The following is a 21,348-nucleotide window of genomic DNA, read 5'->3' as shown; positions in this document are numbered from 1 at the left end:
GCTTCTTTTTCACTAAAATGCTAAGTGATGACTATTATCATTTGACAGTTTAAGGTGGGCAGAGCCAAGATGGCGGAGCATGAAGGAGCAGGGTGGCAGGTTCCTCTCCAAAAACCTCCTCCAAAGAGATTTAGAAAATGTACCAGACCAGACCCCCACAGGGCAACACAGAAAGTCACGGTGTGTTGTTGTTTTCCAGGCCATGTCAGCAGAGGGAGACAGACAGGGAGGGCTGTGGACACTGGGGACTGGTCAGGGCAGCCCCCTAGGAAAGGAGATCTCAGGCTCCCAGACCCACCAGACACGGCCAGTGTGGAAACCTTAGATGGACTATTCACGTTTGTGACAGGTTTTGGTTTTCTTGTGTTCTCATTGGGGGGGGTGAGGTGGGAGGGTAAGAAAGCAGATCTTGGATGATTAAAACAGAGATATTTTTACATATCCTGAATCTACCCTCTGGGCCCAAAGGGACCAAGGCCAGTCCCTGATCACTGGCCCACCCTCCAGCCCCTTGAACGCGGCCATCACTCATGGACCCTCAGAGGCTTCTTTTGTCCAGGAATCCAGCCAATGCTCAGAAGACAGGGCCTCAAGGCCTCTACCAGCCTGCCTGCCTCCTCTGGACCCTCTCCAGTTATTAAGGCTATTGATGCCCAGAACAGAACCTAATCCTCTGGAGGGGTCTGACAAGGCCAAGGACACGGCCATGGCTTCCTCGGATGCTATGCCCTAATTGATGCAGCCCAGAGGCCTCCAGCTGGGAAGGGCCTACAGCAGGATTCAAACTCACGCCTTCCCGACCCCAGGTCCAGCTATCTCCCCACCACCCCACCTAGCTGTCCACACGGACCTGCAGGCCCTTGCTACAGTGGCGGAGGAGGTTGAGATGGGGGGGGATGGGGGAGCCCGGCCAGTCCAGGCCACAGCTGCACAGGGTACCCAGGCTCACTCACACAGCAAACCTCCCGGACAAAAGCAGGGCCCCCCACGCAATGGGAGGAAATGGATTCTTCAATCTCCCACAAATCACAATAAAAAGGAACCTGCCACTTTTAAACCAGAATCCCTCAAATCACATTAGCATTTATAAGGAAAGTAAATAATTACATCCTCTTCTTTGGTCCTGCATCTGATTTCTGCATTAGAAAAGCAGGAAATTTTAAGCAGAGCTCCAGTGGCTGGGCATTCCCCTTAGTTGTGGTAATTTTGTCATTTTTCATCAGTCTGACTCTTCAAGACCCCATGGGGGGTTTGCTGGTAAAGACACTGGAGGGGTGTGCCATTTCCTTCTCCAGCTCATGTTACAGATTAGGAGAGTGAGGCGAACGGGGTAAAGTGACTGGCCCAGCGTCACATTGCTAATAAGTGTCTAAGGCTAGATTTGAACTCAGGCAGATGAGTCTTTCTGACTCCAGACCCAGTCCTCTCCAACTCTGGTCCCTGCAAAAAGGAATCAGACAGCCTGGCAGGGGGCTCCCCTCTGCTTCAAGCCCGGGAAGGGCCTCTCCGGGGAGGCCTTGGCGCTCTTTTGGCATCAGGGCCAAGAAATTGTGGAGGAGGTCTGAGCAAGGTGGATATCAGCAGAAGAGCAAGAGGATGACAGGCATCTGCCAGTCTGGAAACTTCAGGTGAAGGCTCATTGGAGGCAGCAATGGACTGGCACCAGCATCCCCAGTGCAGAGGATGAACGGGAGTCCACAAAGAGATCTCTGGAGGATCCTGCTGCCCCTGGGGGCTTCCTGCCTCCCCTCCTCCTGGGCAGGGCAGCGCCCTGCAGGCACCAGCATCCCCAGTGCAGGGGATGAACGGGAGTCTACAAAGAGATCTCTGGAGGATCCTGCTGCCCCCAGGGGCTTCCTACCTCCCCTCCTGGGCAGCACACCCAGTCCCAGGGGCCGGGCTCCTTTGCAGACCAGGGGCTACCAAGCCAGGGCTCTGAGAGTAAGGACAGGGACAACCATGGCCCTGTCTCCCCAGGAGACCCCTGATATGTCGGGGTCAAAACCTGACATTTCTCCTGAAAGAATGTGACATTCTTTACATCCTTGGCATACCTGCTCTTGTCCTTGTCGGCTGTAAAGCTTCACATTAAAAATCCTCAATAGTCCCAGTCTCTTTGGTGCCTAGAAAACAAAAGCAAAAATTACCGAGTGCAACGGTGGCAGGCGCACACAAAGACAGGTCTAGCCGACACCCGGAGGCTCATAGCTTCCCAGACACCGGTATCATTTCACAAGACCTCCTCAAACTCAGGGCTCTTTGATGTCATGGGTTTGGCACAGGCTTCCCAGGAGAAGGCTCCGGGTGAGACTGCCCCGGCTTTGGGGTAACCCTGGCACCTCTAGGAAAACCAAGGCAGCCTGACCCCAGAGCAGGACCCACCAGGCTGCAAGGGCTGGATGTGGCCTTCCTTCCCAGGCTGCCTCTCTCCACCTCACCCAACCTCGGCTGAGAAACATGGCAGGCTGTGCCCCGTTCCTCTTGTCCTTACCTTGTTTGTACCTGGTCTCCCCTTAGACTGTGAGCTCTTTGAGGGCAGGAGCTGGCACACTGCCTGGCACACAGCAGGCGCTTAATCAATGTTCACTGACTGACTGGCTGACGTCCTCCCCTTGAGAGTGGTCCCTCAAGAAGCACAGCTTCCAAGCTCCCAGGAGGTGGCCAGGCAGAAGGAGAGGGACTACTGGTTTGGGGAAGGGCTGGCCCCTGATACCCCCAGCTAGTGGGACCTCGCCCCAATAATTACCAGTCATTTGTTTTGCATTTGCTCATTTTATATAAAAGGATAGACCTCTCTCCTTCCCTCCTTCCCTCCCTCACTCCGTAAGTCAGTCAGCGAGCCCCATCATTCGATGCCCTCTCAGTGCCAGACAGGGGCTGTTGGAAGCACTGGGCCACTCGCCCCCTCTTAGAAGGGATCCTTCATGATCCCTGCATGTCTAGCACACAGAAGGTGCTCAATACATGCCTGCTGGATGGCTGAATGAATGACAAACCACCTCGCAAATACCCACCAGCTGCCAAACACTGCAAATTGCTGGGGACACAAATATGCAACCTAGAATGAGGTTTAGGAGGGTGGGCAGCACAGTAGATAGAGACGGAGAGCTGGAGCAAAAGCCTAGGAAGACCTGAGTTCAAATCCAGCCTCGGACATTCACCAGCTTTAGGACCCTGGTGAGTCACTTAGCTTCCCAGCCTCAGTTTCCTCATCAGTAAAATGAAGGTAACAGCACCCGCGCCTAGGACCGTGGTGAGGATGGAACGAGCTACTGCTGAAGCCCTTTGCAAACCCTGAAGCTCCATATAAATGTTAGCTATTATTACCATCATCAGTCTCTGCCCTCGAAGACCTTACATTCTAGTGGTGGAGAGAAGACCTAGGGAATGTGGCCAGGAAAAAATCTTTGGGTTTGGGAATTCCTAGACTGGTGAGTGGCGCCACATGAAGCAGGCGGGCTATGGAAGGAGGGGCCATGGAGGCCAGGGAAGGGGAAGCATTGATCGCCATAAAAAGGTTAAGTCCTTCAGGGCTTGGAGCGGTGCTTGAGAGGGCCAGGGTGAAGGGACTGAGCAGCTGCAGATATCCCTTAGAGTCAGTCAGCTAGATGCACCCAAAGTGCTTCCCAAAGGGCAAGGAAAGACACACAGGGAGAAGAAAACAACCCAGGACCCCCGGGACCAGAAACTACAAACTCAATGCAAGGAGGCAGGCCTGTCACAGAGCAAGAAGGAGGCTCCCACGAAACAGAAGTCAACCAAGCAACAAACTCATAGCGAGTGCCTACTGTGTGCCATGAAACCATTCCTGCTCGGGGGGGGGGGCTTCCGTGCCCACAGAGGTGAGTACAACCACAGAAATGTCTAAACACAACATGGGAAAGCAGCCAAGGGTGGCAGGAAACTTGGGGGCCTGAGCCTGTCATCAAAGAGCACAGGGCCTGCAGGGGGGACCAGGAGCACAGAAACGGCCAGTGTGGCCTCACGGCCCAGGAGCCTTCCGTCATGAAGGCTCCAGAAGCGCAGAGGAGCTTATGTTCTAGGTCACAGGCAGCCACAGGAGTAGGCTGAAGTGTCGCAGAGTCAGACTTCAGCAGCCGTGGTGATAATAGATGGACCTGAGGCAGGGAGGCCCCCAGAGCGGCCACTACAACTGAGTGAGGGGCCTGGACCAAGGTCGTGAGCTGAGAGGGGGAGCTGGGTGCAAGCTGTACCCGGCTTGGGGAGGGGAAAGAAAGAAGGAGCCTGGAGGACCGAAGGCGTGACACTTTGTGCCCCTGCAGACACACTCCAGCGCTCGTCATTAAACGGGACATCCCGAGTCATTCAGCTCACACACCAACTCCAAGCCCACGTCCACGCTGTCTTAGGAAATGTCCACAATTAGCTCAGGCTGGACTCGCACAAACGTCCAGAGGCAAACCCGAAGGCTCCCCTGAGGCTGGCACAGGAAGCTGTGGAAGGCGTGGCTCGGCCCTGGCAACAGTAATGGGTGCCACAGGAGAAGGAATGGCTCAGCCCTGGCAACAGTGGTGAGCGCCCTGGCGATGGTGGCAGGTGACACAGGCGAAGGCGTGGCTCAGCCCTGGCAACAGTAGCAGGTGCCACAGGAGAAGGTGTGGCTCGGCCCTGGCAACGGTGGCACGTGCCCTGGCAATGGTGGCAGGTGCCACGGGAGAAGGTGTGGCTCGGCCCTGGTGACAGTGGCACTCTATCCACTGCAACCACCTAGCTGCTCTGGCACACAGCAGGTGCTTAATAAGTGCTTGATAACTAAGTTGACTGCGCAGATGTCTGTAGCCCACTCATCCGTTCCCGCCTAGATTCCACGCAAATCCTCCAGAAAGAGACCCGTCACCCAGCTTCCCTGAACCGGGAGGTTCCAAGGCCTTACAAAGCCTCATTCTCTTACTTCGTCTGCCTGCTCCGCTCTCTGGACAGGGCTAAGAAAGGACATTCCGTTTCCTGGCCGGGGCTCGCAGCTCAAGGACGAGCCCTAAGCTGGAGAGCTGGCCTCAAATGTGTCTACTAAGCTGTGGGAGGGCCACAATCTGCACCAGCGAAAGGGCACAGGTATTGGCCAACAGTGATATGAACCAGTCACCAACATGAGGTCCTAACAACACACTTGTACAGAACGATACACACAATGGTCTGACCGAATCAGCCTCCTGGCGAGGCGGCTGTTGTCTTAGGCCCTGCCCTCCTTCCCCCTCTCCGGCACAGCGCCTGGCGCCTCCTAATATGTGCTCGTGAATTAACCCAAGGATGGAAGCCAAACGTGGCCATGGAGCGTTCCGCTTCTTAGATCGGCACCTGGGCAGCTCATCCCAAGGGTCTGGGGGCTCACCCTCCTGCCCTTGGCCACTGCCTCCTATACAGGACCCCGGAGCCACAGCCCAAGCAGCATGACCACCCAGGATAAATCACGGCAGGCTCATCAGCTTAGCTTATCCTCCTCTTCCTAAAGATGGGAGGGCGTGAGTTTATCCAAACTACACAGGACTGAGCTGCTGACAGTCACCCGTAAATAGGGAACAAATGATAAAAGCCCCTAAAGCAGCGTGGAAACCCCGGCAGCCTCCTGATAATGACGAGGCTCCCTTAACATGGCATCCTCTGCTTCCGCCTGACATGCAACAACAGCACAGCTGAGACTTCCCGAGCCCCCGCCAGCTCCCGGTGCAAGCTCCCCCTGAGCGCCGGCGGGCTGTGGCCCTCGGCTGCTGTCACTTACCACCACAAGGCCATCCCCGCTGCTGCTGACCGGCTTGTAATAGGGCGATCCGGACAAGACTCTCCACACAGAGAGACCCCAGGCCCGGGCTTTTGAGGTGCCCGCTTCATCGGTCTCACAGCCACCCACCAGCAAAAGCCTGGACGGAAAGGAAAAACAACCTTTATAGGCGATCAGCTGTGAAACTCAATTCAAGCGCCAGCGTGGAGGTATCGGGCGTGCCCCCAATGACCAAACCACAAGGCCCAGACCGCATCATGCATCGAAGGGCAATAGAAGCAGGCTCCCTCACCCCAACTCTTCCAGCAGGGGCCTGGCGGAAGGACATGGGATGTTTTTCAACAGAGTCACATGGTATTCCAGAACAGGGCTCCCCCCACCACAGACAGCCAGAACAAAAGACAGAAGACGAGGATCCCTGGAGTAGTCAGCCCCTGACCTGCTCAGAGGGGCGAGTGACTGGCACAAGGCCACAGAGAGGGGACCTGTATGGACCGGAAAGGAACAGCTCCCCAAAAGCTCCCCACACCAATGAAATCATAGGTCCAACCCTCCCTCCACCACCAAAAAATGTATCTTAACGACACTGTGAGCGTGCCCCGTTTTGTTCACACAAACGGAGAACGGGGGCTTCTGATGAGAAACGGGCTCACGGGGCGATGGATGATCCCTTATAGACTGCCGGCCTTGCTCTTACTAGCGTCGTGCCCCACCAGCCAGGCCAGAGTTTCACAGACCCGGCTTCCCAAATTTTCAGTAAAATGCTCATAGCTCCTAGAAACAGTGCACCTGGAGGAGAGAACACGTTCTGAGAAGCTCATGAGTCATCAACCAGAAAATATTCAATCAAGGAGCAGGAGCACTCCGTCTGCGATTCTTACCGGACCTTTTAAATGGAAGGTTCTACACAAACAGGCAGAAAACTGCAGGTGGAATCACTTCCACTTGAGAAAAGACAGACTGGAAAGCATCCGGCTAAGTGGGCGAGGAAGAGGCCTCACCCCAGACTGCCTGCAGGTGAGGCGCAGGACAGAGGAAGGAAAAGAAGCTTGGGCTGAAGGAAGGAGACATGAGCCAGAGCCTCAGCCAGCTGACGGGCTGCAGGGCGCAAGACAGCGTGGAGACCGCTACAAAGCAGTAACCCTGGTTAAAAAGCAGAAACGCATGGGGCAGCTAAGTGGCGCAGTGGATAGAGCACTGACCCTGAAGTCAGGAAGACCAGAGTTCGAATCTGGCTTCAGACTAAACACTTGACACTTACTAGCTGTGTGACCCAGAGCAAGTCACTCAACCCCAATCCCCTAAAAAACAAAACAAACAAAAAACAAAAAAACAAAACAATAAAAACTAGAAATGCTGATCAATGGAAAGAGATTAAGCTTAAAAAGAGAGAGAGAGAGAGAGAGAGAGAGAGAGAGGAGGGAGACAGAGAGAGAGAGAAGGAGAAGGAAGGGGGGGAGAGGGAGAGAGAGAGAGGAGAGAAGGAAGTGGGAGGGGGAGAGGAAGAGAGATGCAGAAAACCAATGAGAGCAGCGCAGTGTTCAACAAACTAGATGGCACCGACTCCCACAGGCCATCTGGTGGAAATCAGGTCCAGGGCGGCATCCTGTACCATTCACTACAAGAAGGATGGAGAGATGGCCTAGATGTAGAAGCTGATATCATTTAAAAAAAAAAAACAGAGGAGAAAGGAAGAAGACACCTTGCCCCGCTCTACCAAGGGGGAGAACTTAATTCTCCCAGTGACAGAGGTGATCGTGGACAATACCGATTACATAAATTTTAAAAGTTTTTACGTGAGCAAAATGAATGTAGATAGGATTATATGGGAAACAACTAAGCAGGGGAAATCTCTGCAGCAAATTTCTCTGAGCAAGGTCTGAACTGACACATCACACAAGCACTAGAGCCACTGCCCAGCAGAGAAGTCATCAAAGGATACGAACAGACGTTTCTCAAAAGAAGACACACGAGCTGCCAAAGCCCTTACAGAAAATGTGAACCGGAACCCTTCGGAGGTTCTAATTCACATCGATCAGACTGGTAAAGGTGACACTCCTTATGAGGGGCTGGAGAGGACGGGCCCCTGAATGGTGGCCAGAAGCTGTGGACTGATCCAGTCCTTCCAGAAAACATCTGGGACTCTGCCCTAAAGTCACTAAACTATACTTGCCATCCGCTGCAGTGACTCTGCCACCGGGCACACGCCTGCAGGAGGCCAGACACTGAGGGGGAGGATCACAGGGAGGACAGGGCGCGTGAGAGCACATTTTGGGGCCCATAGACCAGAGAATAGCTAAGCACCTGGCATAGAAATGTCACAGAACGTTACCGCACCATAAGAAACTTTGAAAATGATGAAAAAACACAGGAAGACTCACATCACGTGAGGCAGAGTGAAAAGAGCAGGACTGGGATGCCCATCTGAGAGACGACCACGATAGTAATGTGAAGGAAAACGGGACGTCGGCCCTGTGACCGAGGCAGCCGACCCTTGTGACTCCTGAAGCTGAACGATGACACATCCCTCCCGCCGTCTGGCAGAGAGGGGTGAACCAGAAACTCGGAACAGGGAAGGGGCTCCCTGATGAGCCCAGGGCCGTGGCTGCTTTGTTTTACTATACACGGTTGAAAGGGAGGGCTTCTACTGCAAGAAGAGGTGGTGGCTTAGTGGGTAGTGACAAATACACAAAGCAAAAAGAGTCAATAAAAAATGTAAAGGGACACAAAAGAAAAATGCAGAAAGGGAACAAACGGGGCAATTTTGTTATTACCTTGTGAGACTTCCTACATGCAAATATATGTTTCTTGAAAATCAAACACTAATAGACATTTGCAGTTTTGTATACAATCTCCCCTTTCCTGTTCAATTAGGTTCCCAACATTAAATGAATGCTTTGCTTCTTTTTTTAAAGAAAGAGTGGCCTTGGTCTGCTAGAGGGCAGAGCCAGAGGTAACGGGTGGCAGGGACAAAGTGATAGACTTGTCTATAAGCATGAAAGCTGGCCAAAAGGGCACTGGAGCTAGTCACCACACAGGGTGCTCCCCGCAGTGCTCTGGAATCCCAGCTGTGGGCACGGGGAGAAAGAGCAATCCTGGGAGGCCCCTTCCAATGCAGGGACTTGCTGCCTCTATGGACGTATCACAGCCTCTGATGCTCAGCATTCTGAGCAACCTGACTTTTCGTCCAGAATCAACGACTTTAAAAAGGCCAAAGCTTCCCAAATAGCCTCGGCCGAGTCAAAGCAGAGCACCCAGCCTGCACACCCATGTTTTATTACAAGTCCCACGAGGAGGATTATCTGATTCTTCAATAACAAGGAGAATGATACACAGCAGAGGAGGAAAGGACTGCTTCCAGACAAGCATAATGGCAGTACTTTATTACCAAGGACAGAACTGACTTAGAAAGATAACCCTGAGCCACTGACAGAAAGGTTGAATTGGACTTGTCTTTTCAAAGAGATCTGGACACGGGCTCATCCGTTCTGGGAATATTTCTCAGCAGTCGGTGAGAGTGAAGTAAGCCCTGGCTCAGAAGGGAGGTGGCCACCATGATCCCCGCCTCCTTCCACACAGCTCCCAAATGGCAAGGCTTTGGTCAATTCAAATATTTGGGCTTTAGGGTGATCTTCCAAGAAGCAGTGAGCATGTGAGGGTCAAGGGAAAACCCAGAATTAGGGAGGCCAAATTCCTCTGATTAACCTGCACCAAACAGGCAAATCAGAGTATATTTCAGAATTTCATCCTGAGTCTTTTCCAAGAGTAAAACATGTCACTGCAAATACATAAGAGGATGAAAGTACCAAGATCTAATTGTCATGGAAGGTGCTGATTTAGAAGGAAGTCTCAAACAAAAAGGACAGAGCCATCCCCCTGATAATTAAAACAACAACCCCACATTAAACTGCACCATGCATGTTAATCTGAACAATAATGCCACTTCTTCCCAGGCCTTACAGTTATTATTAAATATGATCTAATCAGCCTCTCTTGGAGTCCAGCAGGAGAGGGAGCTTTCTTTCCCCCAAACAGGCTGGATATGGTTCTCCTGGGTTTGCCTAGTGAGTGTCAAAGCCACTGTGGCAGTGCAAGGATTCAAAGGGGCCCAAGTTTCTTATCTCCCAGCACTATAATAAAAGACATTCCCAGCCTGAGAGTTGTGACCACTACCTTGGCCAGGCTCCATCTCAGGTGGGCTGAAGTGGTAAGTAGAGAACCAAGCAGCTGAGATAGGATGCCTCCTGCCTACCCAAGAAGTGGGAAGAAGGCAGCTGAATAGGACGTCTACCTACCTGAGAAGTGGGCAGAGGGCCCTGAGACAGGATGCCCACCTGCCCATCCGAGAAGCGGGTAGAGGGCCCTGAGACAGGATGCCTGCCTGTCCACCTGAGAAGCGGGCAGAGGGCAGTCAAATGGAACACAGAAGGGTTTGGTTAGATTCCACCCAGCCAGAGGCTCAATTGCCTCTGGCCAACAGGGGGCATGGTAGAGGGGAGGAATATGCAAGGGCGATGCAGGGGACAGGGTGACCCAGGTTACAGTTAAAGACCCAAGACTCAGTTTCCTCACCAGTCAAACAGAGCTGACCGAATGAGGGATCTGTAAAGCGCTTTGCAAACCTTCCTGCACCATAGCATGCTAGCTCTCATCAGCACTAATTAGCTAGAGAGGACACCAAAGGACAAGGCCGCTCCTGACAACACACGTGAGACCCTCAGAGAACAAGGGGCCCTGAGCCCGAACGCTGCCATGGGGAACGGGCAGAGCATTCAGACTCAGTGGCCCCAGAATCCATCAGGGTCTGAGCGAACTGTTCTCCTTTTCAGCAAAGTAACTGTTGGCAGAAGGCACCACCTGGTGGTGTAAAACAAGGTGACCATTTGGGAGGCAGGTGTCATTAGCATGGCCCAGAAGTAGAATTTGTGTCACGGCATGACCTTTGCTGTCCACTGGAGCCCCCTGCACCAGGAGGGCGGGGCGGGGCCTGCAGCAGGAAGCCCCCTTGGGACTCGCTGGGGACTGTGAGTGACCCCCTCAGGGGTCCTGATGTTTCCAGGGAGCCTCCCACACGCCACCCGTCAGCACGTCCGCCCTCACACTGCACTGCCACGGATAGGGTCAATCAATTGCATTCAATAAGCACTTATTAAATGCTGACTGTGTGCCAGGCAGTGTGTTTGGCTGGGGAGCGGGGTGTGAAAACCAAGATGAAACCGCCTCTGCTGGTTTCCCCTAAAATCTCCAACTGTGCCTGGACGTGGGGAGCCAGAAAATAAACGAGCAGGGGCCTCCATCCCCGCTGGGCCCGCAGGTCCACCTGATGACCAAGGCCACAAAGTTCAGGAAGAACCTGTCCTTCCGTGGCCTCTCAGTGCCCAGAGCCCAAGCTTGAGTGCCGGCCTTCTAAAGCTAAGGCCCCGGGGCTCCACTGAGATGGGCCTCCTCTGCGCCCAATGTGGGCAGATCACTGATCCAGGGGCAGGGCGGCCTGGCCACCATGTCCCGTCCCCCGCTGGGAGCTGAAAGGACCAATCCTGAGAAGGGCGCCGGGGAGGCACACTGTTCCGAGGGAGGTGAATGGATGGCCTCTGGATGCAAAGGGCCCGGGCTCACCTACACCCTCTCTGGGCCTCAGTTTTCTCATCTATAAAATGAATAGCTGGCCAGGATGCCCTTCACAGGCTCTGGCTGCTCTAAATCTATGATCCTGGGAGCAGACTATGAAATCCTACACCTAGACCCTACTGGCCTCGTAATCAGAGGGCCTGAGTTCAAGTCTTGATCACCTAATCTTGAGATAACAAGGACAAGTGAAGCCATGGGCCTGACAGGGCCGCTGCGAGACCTCCATGTGGCCAGACCCACCTTGCCATGACCATTAGCCAGATGTCCTCCAGGACCTCCTGTCCCCAGCCTGTCCACTCCCTGTGGGGACAGGTCCTCTTCACTCTCTGGCCCAAGAAAGCCAACACATGTGGGCCGCCCGCCGTGTGCTGAAGACATCTCAGGATCCTCCGCTATGCGGAGGAGGGTCAGCCAGCCAGAAGCAGCCAACGTGAGGTCTGGCCCAAATCCAGGCTGCTTCCTGGGCCATCAAAATAACTACCCCTCCCACTATGGGTCTAGGTCCTGCCCATGGCACAGTGTGACGACAGGTGGGCCAGAGGCAAGGACCCTCCCTCCGTCTGCCCTGCTCTAAGCCCTGCTTCCTCTTTGCCCCTGACACCTTTAGGCTCCAGCCCTCTTTCACTGAAGCTTGATTTGCTGAGAGAAAACCATCCCCGGCCCACTGCCAGGATGACCTCCGTGAAGACGATGCCCAAGGCGGCAGGGGACAAACGACCTTTGGGGTAAACCCATAGTCAAGGCCACGAGAGACATTCAAGTTGCCCTGCATGCCCACCAGCCCCTAGGGAGGAACTTTTGTATGAACAGTACCCACAGGGAGAGAAGGTGAGATACTCCATATGATGTCAGACTTTCTATTATGTTGTTTAGTTGGGCAGAATTATTTTTTTAGTCTTCCTTTCTTCAAACTTCATTATAAAGGATGGTTCGCTGGGAGGGGGTGAGGGAAGGAATTTAATGGGAAATTCAATAATGTAAAAACAAAAAAATTTGTATAAAAAAAAAATTTAAACCCATAATGCGGAGACAACAGAAAAACAAGAAACCATTATGTAGGAAGGAAAGGAACCATTCTCTTGGCATAGTCTACGCAGACCCATTTCCTTTGCCTGAAATGCCCTCTCTCTCCCTACACTGCACTGTGGGATTTCTACACGCCTTTCAAAGTCCAACTTGGCTGCCCTCTCACCAAGAGCCTGACCTGGCCTGACCACCTTCCCCTCGGATCTCCTGCAACAGCCCTTCATTCACTCCTTGGTGATGTCTCCATCAGTCACACATATGTGCCCGCCTCTCCTTCTGCTGGACGACAAATTGCCACGAGGGCAGGGATCAGGGCTCACCTCAACCCTGCATCTCTCCCAGCCCAGAATCAAGCTCTGCACATGAACAATGAATCAATATTTGCTGCTGAATTGCAGACTCCAACCCATCCCTGGTGGGTATCCAAGTTATATGAAAAAGAGACAATGGGATGAAATGAGATACTTGCAAAGAAGTCAAATGCCAAAGAAGCGTCTTCCTTACCAAGCATCCTGAAAGGATGGCAATGCAGGGAGGGAGGGGGGAAGGACACAAGCGTTTATTAAGCACCTACTGCATGCCAGGTGCTCAGCATTTTACAAAGAGTATCTCATTTGATTCTCACAAGAACACTGGGTGCTACTACTACCCCTATTTTACAGTTGAGTAAACTGAGGCAGACAGCGGTTCAGTGACTTGCCCAGGGTCACAGAGCTAGTAAGTGTCTGAGGCAGGATGTGAACCCAGGTCTTGCTGCCTCTATCCACCATGGTGCCCCCAGCTGCCCTCGACTGGGAGTCAGAGGACCTGGGTCCAATCCGGGTTCTGTCTACTCTTCCTACCACAGTGACCTTGAACAAGCTGCAGGCTTGGTTTCCTCATCGGTAAAATGAAAGGCGGGCACAAGATGCTTTCTCTGCCCCAAACCAATGCTCCTGTGACACGAGCCAAGAAAATGCTGCCAGCCCGCACGCTCACTAGTCCTGCCCGCTGCCACGAGACAGACGCGCAACCCAAGCATTCAGTCCGCCCTTTCCCTTCAGCACCCAACCTTAATTAGCTCAGTCACATAATAAGTATTTTCCATTAGCAGATTTCAGACCACTTTAGGCACAGATTGAGCCCTCGCCTCTGCACCCCCCTGCTGTAATTATTCCACAGATTTCCCACGTGGATGAGTTGTGCCCAACCAGGGTCGAGGGTCTCATCCTGGGCACACAGAACATCGTCTAGATGAAGAAAACCTTTGGCTCCTGGCCCATGGACAATTTTCACAACAAAACTGTTCCAAAAGAGACAGGAATTCCATTATGTGCTACAAGAGGGACCTTCCTCCTTGGACAACCCTAAATGAGCACTCTTTCCAACCCTAAAGCAGGGCTGCCCTTCTCCATCAATGCTGGCCATCTGGCCGCCAGACCACAGGAAAAAGACAAGCAGGCACGCCACCTCGCCAGCCCAGGAAGGGCACCCACGAGAGGGGAGGACTTGGTCGTCAGCCGGCACCCTCCCTTCAGACTCGAGGTGTGACCCCTGCCTCCAGCAGCTTCAGACTCCTGAGGCACGCATATCTTTCAGAGGCTAAATGGGGAGCAAAGGTTCTCCTTCCTGCAGAGGCCCCAAAAAAGACAGAAATGGTGAGACTATGACCCGAAACCTTGCTAATCTTTGGTTTTTATCCTTGAGGGAGAAAACAAGCAAGGGGCTCATCCACCGTGGGCACGAGGATGCCGAAAGGAGACCCCCTGTGATGCAGGGAGAGTCTGGGAGCCGTCCTACCCTTCTCTGTGAGCCGTGGAGCCCTGGCGGCCTTGGCCAGCCACATCAGAGGACCGTGCACGTGGCAGGCTCCGCAGGGACACTTGCTAGTCTGTGGCCAGAGGCAGGACTGCTCCCTCCCCTGGGACACCCTGCCCTGCTCCTGCATGACAATGGATGGGAAAGCCTTTGCCAAATTCAAAGCATCAGGCAGATATTTATTAGCATCATTCTTACAGGGGGATCCCTCTCTGGAAGACTCACAGAAAGCCACAGCCAAGAGTCACACGGGATGAAAAAACACGAAGGGCCCAGATCTGCCTTGGGGGAGGAGCGCCCCCAGCAAAACCCCAGGGCGTGGCCCAGCTCTGCCAATAATGAGCTATATGACCATAAACAATCCATCCTTCTTCTCTGAGCCTCAGTTTCTTCATCTGGCCAGCCGTCAGATGAAGGGGTTTGCAAGGTCTATGGAACACCGGGACTCTACGGGGTAGGGTGCTCTGAAACAGCTGGGGTGGCCCCCACCTAACAGAAGTCCTGAGGACAACAACAAAGACGCTACTGAGGTCTCCTGAAGAGGCAGCAGGGGAGAGGGGAGAAGGCACGTCCAGCGTCCTCCAGGAGAACCGGCATTCAACCTCGGACTACCCAACACGACTCCATCTCCCATGCCTCTTCTCTCACTTTTTCTCCAGAAATGAGCACCCAGGGCTGCGCTCAAGGTCACAAAGAGATCATGAACTTTACAACTGGAAGGGCCTTTCCAGATCAATGAGCTCCACTCCTCACTTCACAGATGAAGGAATGGAAGCCCAAGGGGAGGCTCCTTGACCACAATGCTCAAGGACCCAGCCAAAAACAGATCCACTGAATCCCATCCAGATCAATTTGAAAACATCCATCCTCATGCGCCTCAGCAGACCTCAGCTGTATGGGAGAAAGTCTTTTTTTTGACACATCAAAATACTGGATTTTCAACAACACAAGAGGTTTTGATCTTCTACCTTTCCTGAATTATAAATTTTTTATCCTTCCCATTTGATTATCAAGAACTCTGAAAGTCCTTTCAGGAAATTAAACAATACACTCCAACACAGTGAAAAAAGGCAATGGTTTTAGAACCACTGGCCCAGGATCCAAACGCTAACTCTGCCAACCCTAACCCTATGTGACTTGAGGGAACTCTTTCCCCTTACTAGACTTCACTCTTCTCATCTGTAAAATGGGAAGGCTGGAAGGTCCTTGCCAGCCCTATACCAAGAATCCAAGGACAGAAGACTCAATGGCCTACATCCCAATGGAGAAAGCTCAGGCCCATTGCACAGGGAAAGCAAAAATGCAAAAACCAATCACAAGAGACATCAACACAACGAACAGCAACAGCAGAAACTCTAGCCTGGCGCAAACAACCTCTTAAAAATTGCATCTCTATAAATCTTTTTCTCAGGGATTTAGGAAAAGCCATCACACCCAGAAGAGTACGTTTATAATTGAAAAGATTTTTTTTCAGGACAAATAAACTCAGTGACAGATAAAATGAAACTACCGCCTCAAGTTAAACAACAATTCAAATAAAAATCTTCTCTCAGAGAGGGAAAAATAAATCATGAGTAAAACATAATTCAAAATGTTAAACGGTCTTCCAGTCAGCCCAAGATGGTTGCAACACATCCTAGTCAGAGGTGACCAATGGCTACTCCAAAGGTCTGTCGGGCTGAAGGCCCACTTTCAAATTACTGCATTCTTTGGTAAGGTCAAAAGAAAGGGTAAAAAATCAGATTTCTCTCCCACTGGACAGGAAGCTGGAAGTGGCTACAATTCAGGTCCTCTTGAGCCAGGCGTGTTTAGCTGTCTACAGAAGGCTCAAACTCGAGACCCTCCAGTCAGGTGTCAGCCTAGATCACAGAACGCATGGGAGAATTCTGACCTTCCACGGAGCAGGCCCAAAAGCACTTGTCTCTAGAAATCCAGAAACGTGCATCTCCAGAGATGCCAGGGCCCTTCAGAATGGCATCCAAAGAACAGCAGACAAAAGGGCCACTCTCCTTGAGCACAATAACACTACTACATTGAGAAGATGGCTCCAAGGAGGAAGGCTGCTATCACATGTAAAAAAAAAATGAAAAACTCAAAAGCAAAAAGAAATGTCCACTCCACACGGGGCCAGCTCTCCAGGCACACTATGGCACACTCATCTCTCCAAGGCCAACAATTCTTCCACAATCACCTGCGACAGCTGGAGTCAATGACAATGCCTACACTGTGGTTAGCGTACCAGCCCAGCCACAAGCATTGAGAGTCTTCCTGGAGGCGCTCTGCCTTGAAACCATAAACTTTGTCTAGTTGAGAATCTATGGAAAATGTGCTGATCCAGCTCCATATCTAGCTGCTCCTTCAGTGACTAACAGGAAACACTAAAAACATCCGAGGGAGAAGGTTAAGTGATGGCTCCCACCTGAACATGGTCTACGGCATCATCCTGCCACGTTCACAATGCCCAAAAACCATTCTCGAGTTTCGATAATCCACCAACAATAACATCTTTCATTTATAAAGTACTTTAAGACTGCAGAGCACTTTATGCGTCGGTCAATAAGCATTAATTAAGCACTTACTACATGCCAGGCATGGCACTGAGTGCTAGAGAAGCAGAAAGAGGCAAAAGATGGTCCATGCCCTGGAGGAGCTCACAGTCTAATGGGGGAGACAAGCAGAGGACTGTGTACAAACAGGATATGTATAGGATACAGAGGAAAGAGTTAAAAGAGAAAGGCACTGGAATGAAGAGAGGTTGTGGAAGGCTTCCTGGAGAAGGCGGGATGAAGAAAGCCAGGGAGGTCCACAGGAAGAAAGGAGGAAGGAGAACATTCCAGCAATGGGCGACAGACGGTAAAAACACCTGGAGTGAGGAGTCGGAGATGGGGCATCTTGCTTGAGGAACAGAAAAGGCCACATTGCTGGACTGCAGAGGATGCAGCAGGAAGTAAGACAACTGTAAAGGGGGAGGGGGAGGAAGGTTGGCTTTGAAGGCCAGACAGAGCATTTCATATCGGATACTGCAGGTGTTGGGGAGCCTCAGGAGGTTAGAGTAGGGGTGAATGGGGTCAGATCCGCACGTTGCTGGATGGGGGATAGGCTAGAGGGAGGAGGGCCCTGAGGCAGGTAGAGCCCCAGGAGCTGCTGCCAGAGTGGAGAGGGTCCAGGACAGAGGCCTGAGGGACACCCGTGGTTACCAAGGGCATGATCTAGAGAAAGATCCAGTGAAAAAAGACAGAGAAGGAGCAGTCAGAGAAGTAGGAGGAGAACCCGCAGAGTGTGTGGAGTGTCCCAAAAACCTAGCGAGAACAGGGTGTCAAGGAGGAGAGAGTGACCCACAGTGTCAGAGGACACAAGGAGGCCACAGAGAATGAGGATTGAGGAAAGGCCACTGGATGTGGTAACTAAAGGATCCCTGGTCCCTCTGGAGAGAGCAGTTCTGGTGAAACGAGGAGGTCAGAAGTAAGGGGTTAATGAGAGTGACAGGAGAGGGCCCCCACTGGAGAAGAGCTTCTGAGGAGTTTTGCTACAGAGGGCAAGAGAGAGAAGAGACAAGAGTTAGCAGGGATGGAAAGGTCTGGGGAGATGTGGGCAGGAGGGAAAGAGCCAGTGGAGAGGGAGAGATTGAAGATAAGTGAGAGGGGGATGAATGGGGGGCAGTATGCTGGAGCCGATGGGATGGAAGAGAATCGTCTGAGCAGGTAGAGGGGTCTGCCTTGCACAAGACAAAGGCCGCTTCACCACAGGAGACAGGGGTGAAGGGGGAGAGGGGCAGGAGGCACCTGAGTGATGGGAGAAGAGGGAGCCCACAGCGAATGGCCTCAGTGTTTGCTGTAAAGTATGAGTCGGGATGTGGGCCAAGAGTGGGGGGAGGGGGAGCCGGGGCGGGGGGGGGGCTTGAGGAGGGGTAAGAAGGTACAGGAGGGGGAGGGATGGAGGCGGTACAGCAGGATCACCTGGCAGCAGCAAGGGCCTGGGGGAGGCCGTGCAGCATCGGCCTGGAGTGGATCCGCTCAGGGCGGCCGCATGTTGTCTCCACTTGCACTCAGCGGCGTCTGTAGGAGTGAAGGCGATGGATGATGGAAAAGACACTTAACGGGCCTGGCCCTCACCCTCCTTCTCTGTGAACTCAAGGGCTAGACTTCGTGGACTTTGAGATGCCCTGCAGCTCTGGATTTGAGAGCCAGAAACAGAACCTGCGGCACCGGACAGCACCCATGTCTAGAGTGTCTGAGGTGTGCAGGGCGATTACTCCACTGCTCATGAGGTGGGCCTAGTATCATCCCTCCTGAGCAGGTGAGGAAACTGAGGCTTAGAGGGGTGAAGGCTGCCCGAGGCTGCACGGCGCCCAGGTAAGCGCTGGTCCTCCAACCCACGCCCTGCTTACAAACTCTCTGTCTCGCAAAGGGAACCAGCAAAGGTCAATCTGAGAATCGCCATTGTCTGCTAAGACAGCTCCCAGTGCAATGATCACAAAGGAAATAAGCCAGAAAATGGAGTGCCGAGAACTAGAAGAGCTCAGGAAATGGTCTCCTAAGAAGTTCAGGCATCCTAGAGCAAAGCCAAGGAAAGCAAACCCACATCGCTGCTGCCCAGTCCAGGCCGGCTGGGCCTGGGCCCCTTGGGCCCCACCATTCGAGACAACCGAGCTTTGCATATGAAAGCAAGACGAGCCTATTCACTCTCCCGGTGCAAAATTCAAATTCAAGAATTAAAGGGAAGTCATGCATGAAAAATACAAGATGCGAAACGTTAAGACTGACATTCAAAAGGCCGCCCTCTTTGTGAGAACCCAGCCTTCCTCTGAAAAGAAGCCCAGCACGGCTTTCCCATCCAAAGATAATGTGGTTATTTCATTATCAAAAGAAATACATTTTGATTTAACGAAAAGCCTGTTAACCAGTTTTCTGGCATGCACAATAACATTATTCATGTTCATGAAAAGACTTTCAACTCAGCAAAGGCCTCTCGTTCTCTTCCCCAAACAAACCCAACACCTCCCAACCCCCGTGCTCCACTCTTCCCCTTCTATTTGTCACACACCACTGGGGGGGTATCTCCGCTCCCCTGCTCCTGGCAGCTCAGCCTTGAGCTCCCAGGCACGGCACCCAGAAAACCAGGATGCGTGGAAAGCAACAGGCCCCAGGAGCCAGGGCCGGACTGAGGCACCTCCCCCACTCCCCAAAGACCACACAGACCGGGTGGGCTCTCCCCAGCTTCCAGGAGCACAGGACCTGAGATGGACGGAGCAGCCTTGCACAGTGACGGGCACCTCCTCAGCAGAACACAGCAGGGGTGCCTGCTTTGGCCCAGCAACGCACACGGAGCCTTCACAGTGGCACAAGGTCCAGAGACTGCATGGCGGTCGGAGCAAGCACAGTGCTTCAGGCAGGGCCAAGCAAGGACCCTTGCTTGGGTGGGGTGGGGGGAGGGAGCTCAGCCACCACCGGGTTGGACTCTCACCCACCACGCATCTCCCCTAGACTTCTGAGCATGGACTCCTCCCACCTCTGCTGGCTGACTCAGCCCCTCCCTGCTGCAGGACATCATTAGCTGTTAGGAAGTTAAATAAGCTGATAATTTCCCCCTCAGTTCTGTAAAAAGCTTGAAAATTTTATTTCTAACAGTCATTTTCAACTTTTTTTAATTTAGAAAAAAATAATCAGCTGAAATGAAAAGTATCTGCTTCTCCCCTCAGCCAATGATGGCTCCCGTGGGGAAGGCGGGGTGACACTTTAATGAATGAGCATGAAGGACAGGTCTACAGGAAGCTGCTGAGCAAGCTAAATGACGCTGGGGGAAGAAGGCTGCCCACATTGGACATCTCCCCCGAGGTCCCAGCCAGGCTTAGGGTAAGCCCCCGAGCGAGAGGCCACTGCCACCCTGCCACACAATTCCAAAGGCACAGAACCTCGGAGGAGGCGCACTCTCTCCCCTGCAAGCCCATCCACCACCTGCACTCTACTGGCACTGCGGGGCCCTGCATGGCACGGGTCTCCCACACACTCACCTGTGGCTTGGATGGTAAAGCACAGTGTTGACTCCATGGAGATAGTGGCCACTGAAGCTGAAACTGTGGCTCTCCTGGTAGCTCTGATTGGTGCCAACGCTAAATCGGGAAAGAATAGAAAGGTCGCCCAACGTTACACGAGGCCAGAGAAGCCAAAGTGTCTCCCAGAGGGCACCAGGGGAGACCAGAAGTCTGCTTTTACCTCACAAGGTAACTCCTCAGCTCTCCCCGGTAATTAATGACCAGGAGTTCCGCGGACCACTGGGCACTTGCCTTGTATTCTAAAAATATCAACCCTGCAATGGCATAGCTGAGGTCTCTGGGAAAAGTAGACGCCTGCAAGAGAGAAAAGAACAGCCCAACTGTTTGGTTACTGACAGGGATAACAAACCAAGTCTGGTCGAGAACGTGGGGCAGCTCAGAGCGCCCCTCTGGGACCATGCCACCTCCTACTGCTGCCCCACAGCCAAGGACGACAAGCACTGGGCCACACCACCACGCGGTACCCCTTACAGCCCTGGGAAACAGGGGAACCACATAGCAGCAGGGCCCTGGGAGAGAAACGGGAGGCAGCATGGGCCAGGCCGGGCAGATCCCCACCGCCATCTTGACCACCATCTCCCTTGGACCCTGAGGAAGTGAGCCTGGGAGGAGCAGTACTGTTCCAGCCATCCGTGTCCTCAGAGTCGGTCAGAATCAACCACGATGGGACAGCTAGGTGGTGCAGAGGATAGAGCACCAGCCCTGGAGTCAGGAGGACCTGAGTTCAAATCCAGTCTCAGACCAGTCACTTGACACTTACTAGCTGTGTGACCCTGGGCAAGTCACTTAATCCTAATTGCCTCTCCAAAATAAAAAAGACTCAACACAAGGATCACAGTAATAACAACAGCTAACATGTATACGGCACTTCCTATGTACCAGGCACTGTGCTGAGTAGTGGGGATACAAAGAGAGACAAAAGAGAGCCCCTGCCCTCCAGGCGCTTACCACGCATACAGAGAAGTGCCCGCTGTCACCCCGAAAAGCTGCCCAGGAGATGCCCCTGCATCTCCTTCCTGCAGGTACTGAAGTCCCAGAGAAGAGAGCTCTTGGAAGCACAGTCCTGGGCACAGTTGGCCAAGGGCAGAAATGGCACTATGGAAGAGGC

The 21,348-nt window shown here is 52.8% G+C and overlaps 1 protein-coding gene across 1 annotated transcript in view; it reads right to left on the bottom strand.

The window, feature by feature from the left end:
- NBAS (NBAS subunit of NRZ tethering complex) overlaps positions 1-21,348 on the bottom strand; it is a 252,708-nt gene that overhangs the window by 212,306 nt on the left and 19,054 nt on the right. Inside the window, 4 exon segments of the mRNA XM_078149224.1 lie at positions 2,055-2,123; positions 5,738-5,876; positions 20,199-20,297; positions 20,401-20,534. Of these exon segments, the coding sequence (XP_078005350.1) occupies positions 2,055-2,123; positions 5,738-5,876; positions 20,199-20,297; positions 20,401-20,534 (441 nt within the window).

This window comes from Phascolarctos cinereus, unplaced genomic scaffold (assembly GCF_003287225.1).
Source record: "Phascolarctos cinereus isolate Bilbo 61053 unplaced genomic scaffold, phaCin_HiC Scaffold_2;HRSCAF=192, whole genome shotgun sequence".
Taxonomy (NCBI): domain Eukaryota; kingdom Metazoa; phylum Chordata; class Mammalia; order Diprotodontia; family Phascolarctidae; genus Phascolarctos; species Phascolarctos cinereus.
The sequence above is the reverse complement of the archived record's forward strand: the minus strand, read 5'-3'. Positions and strand labels throughout refer to the sequence as shown.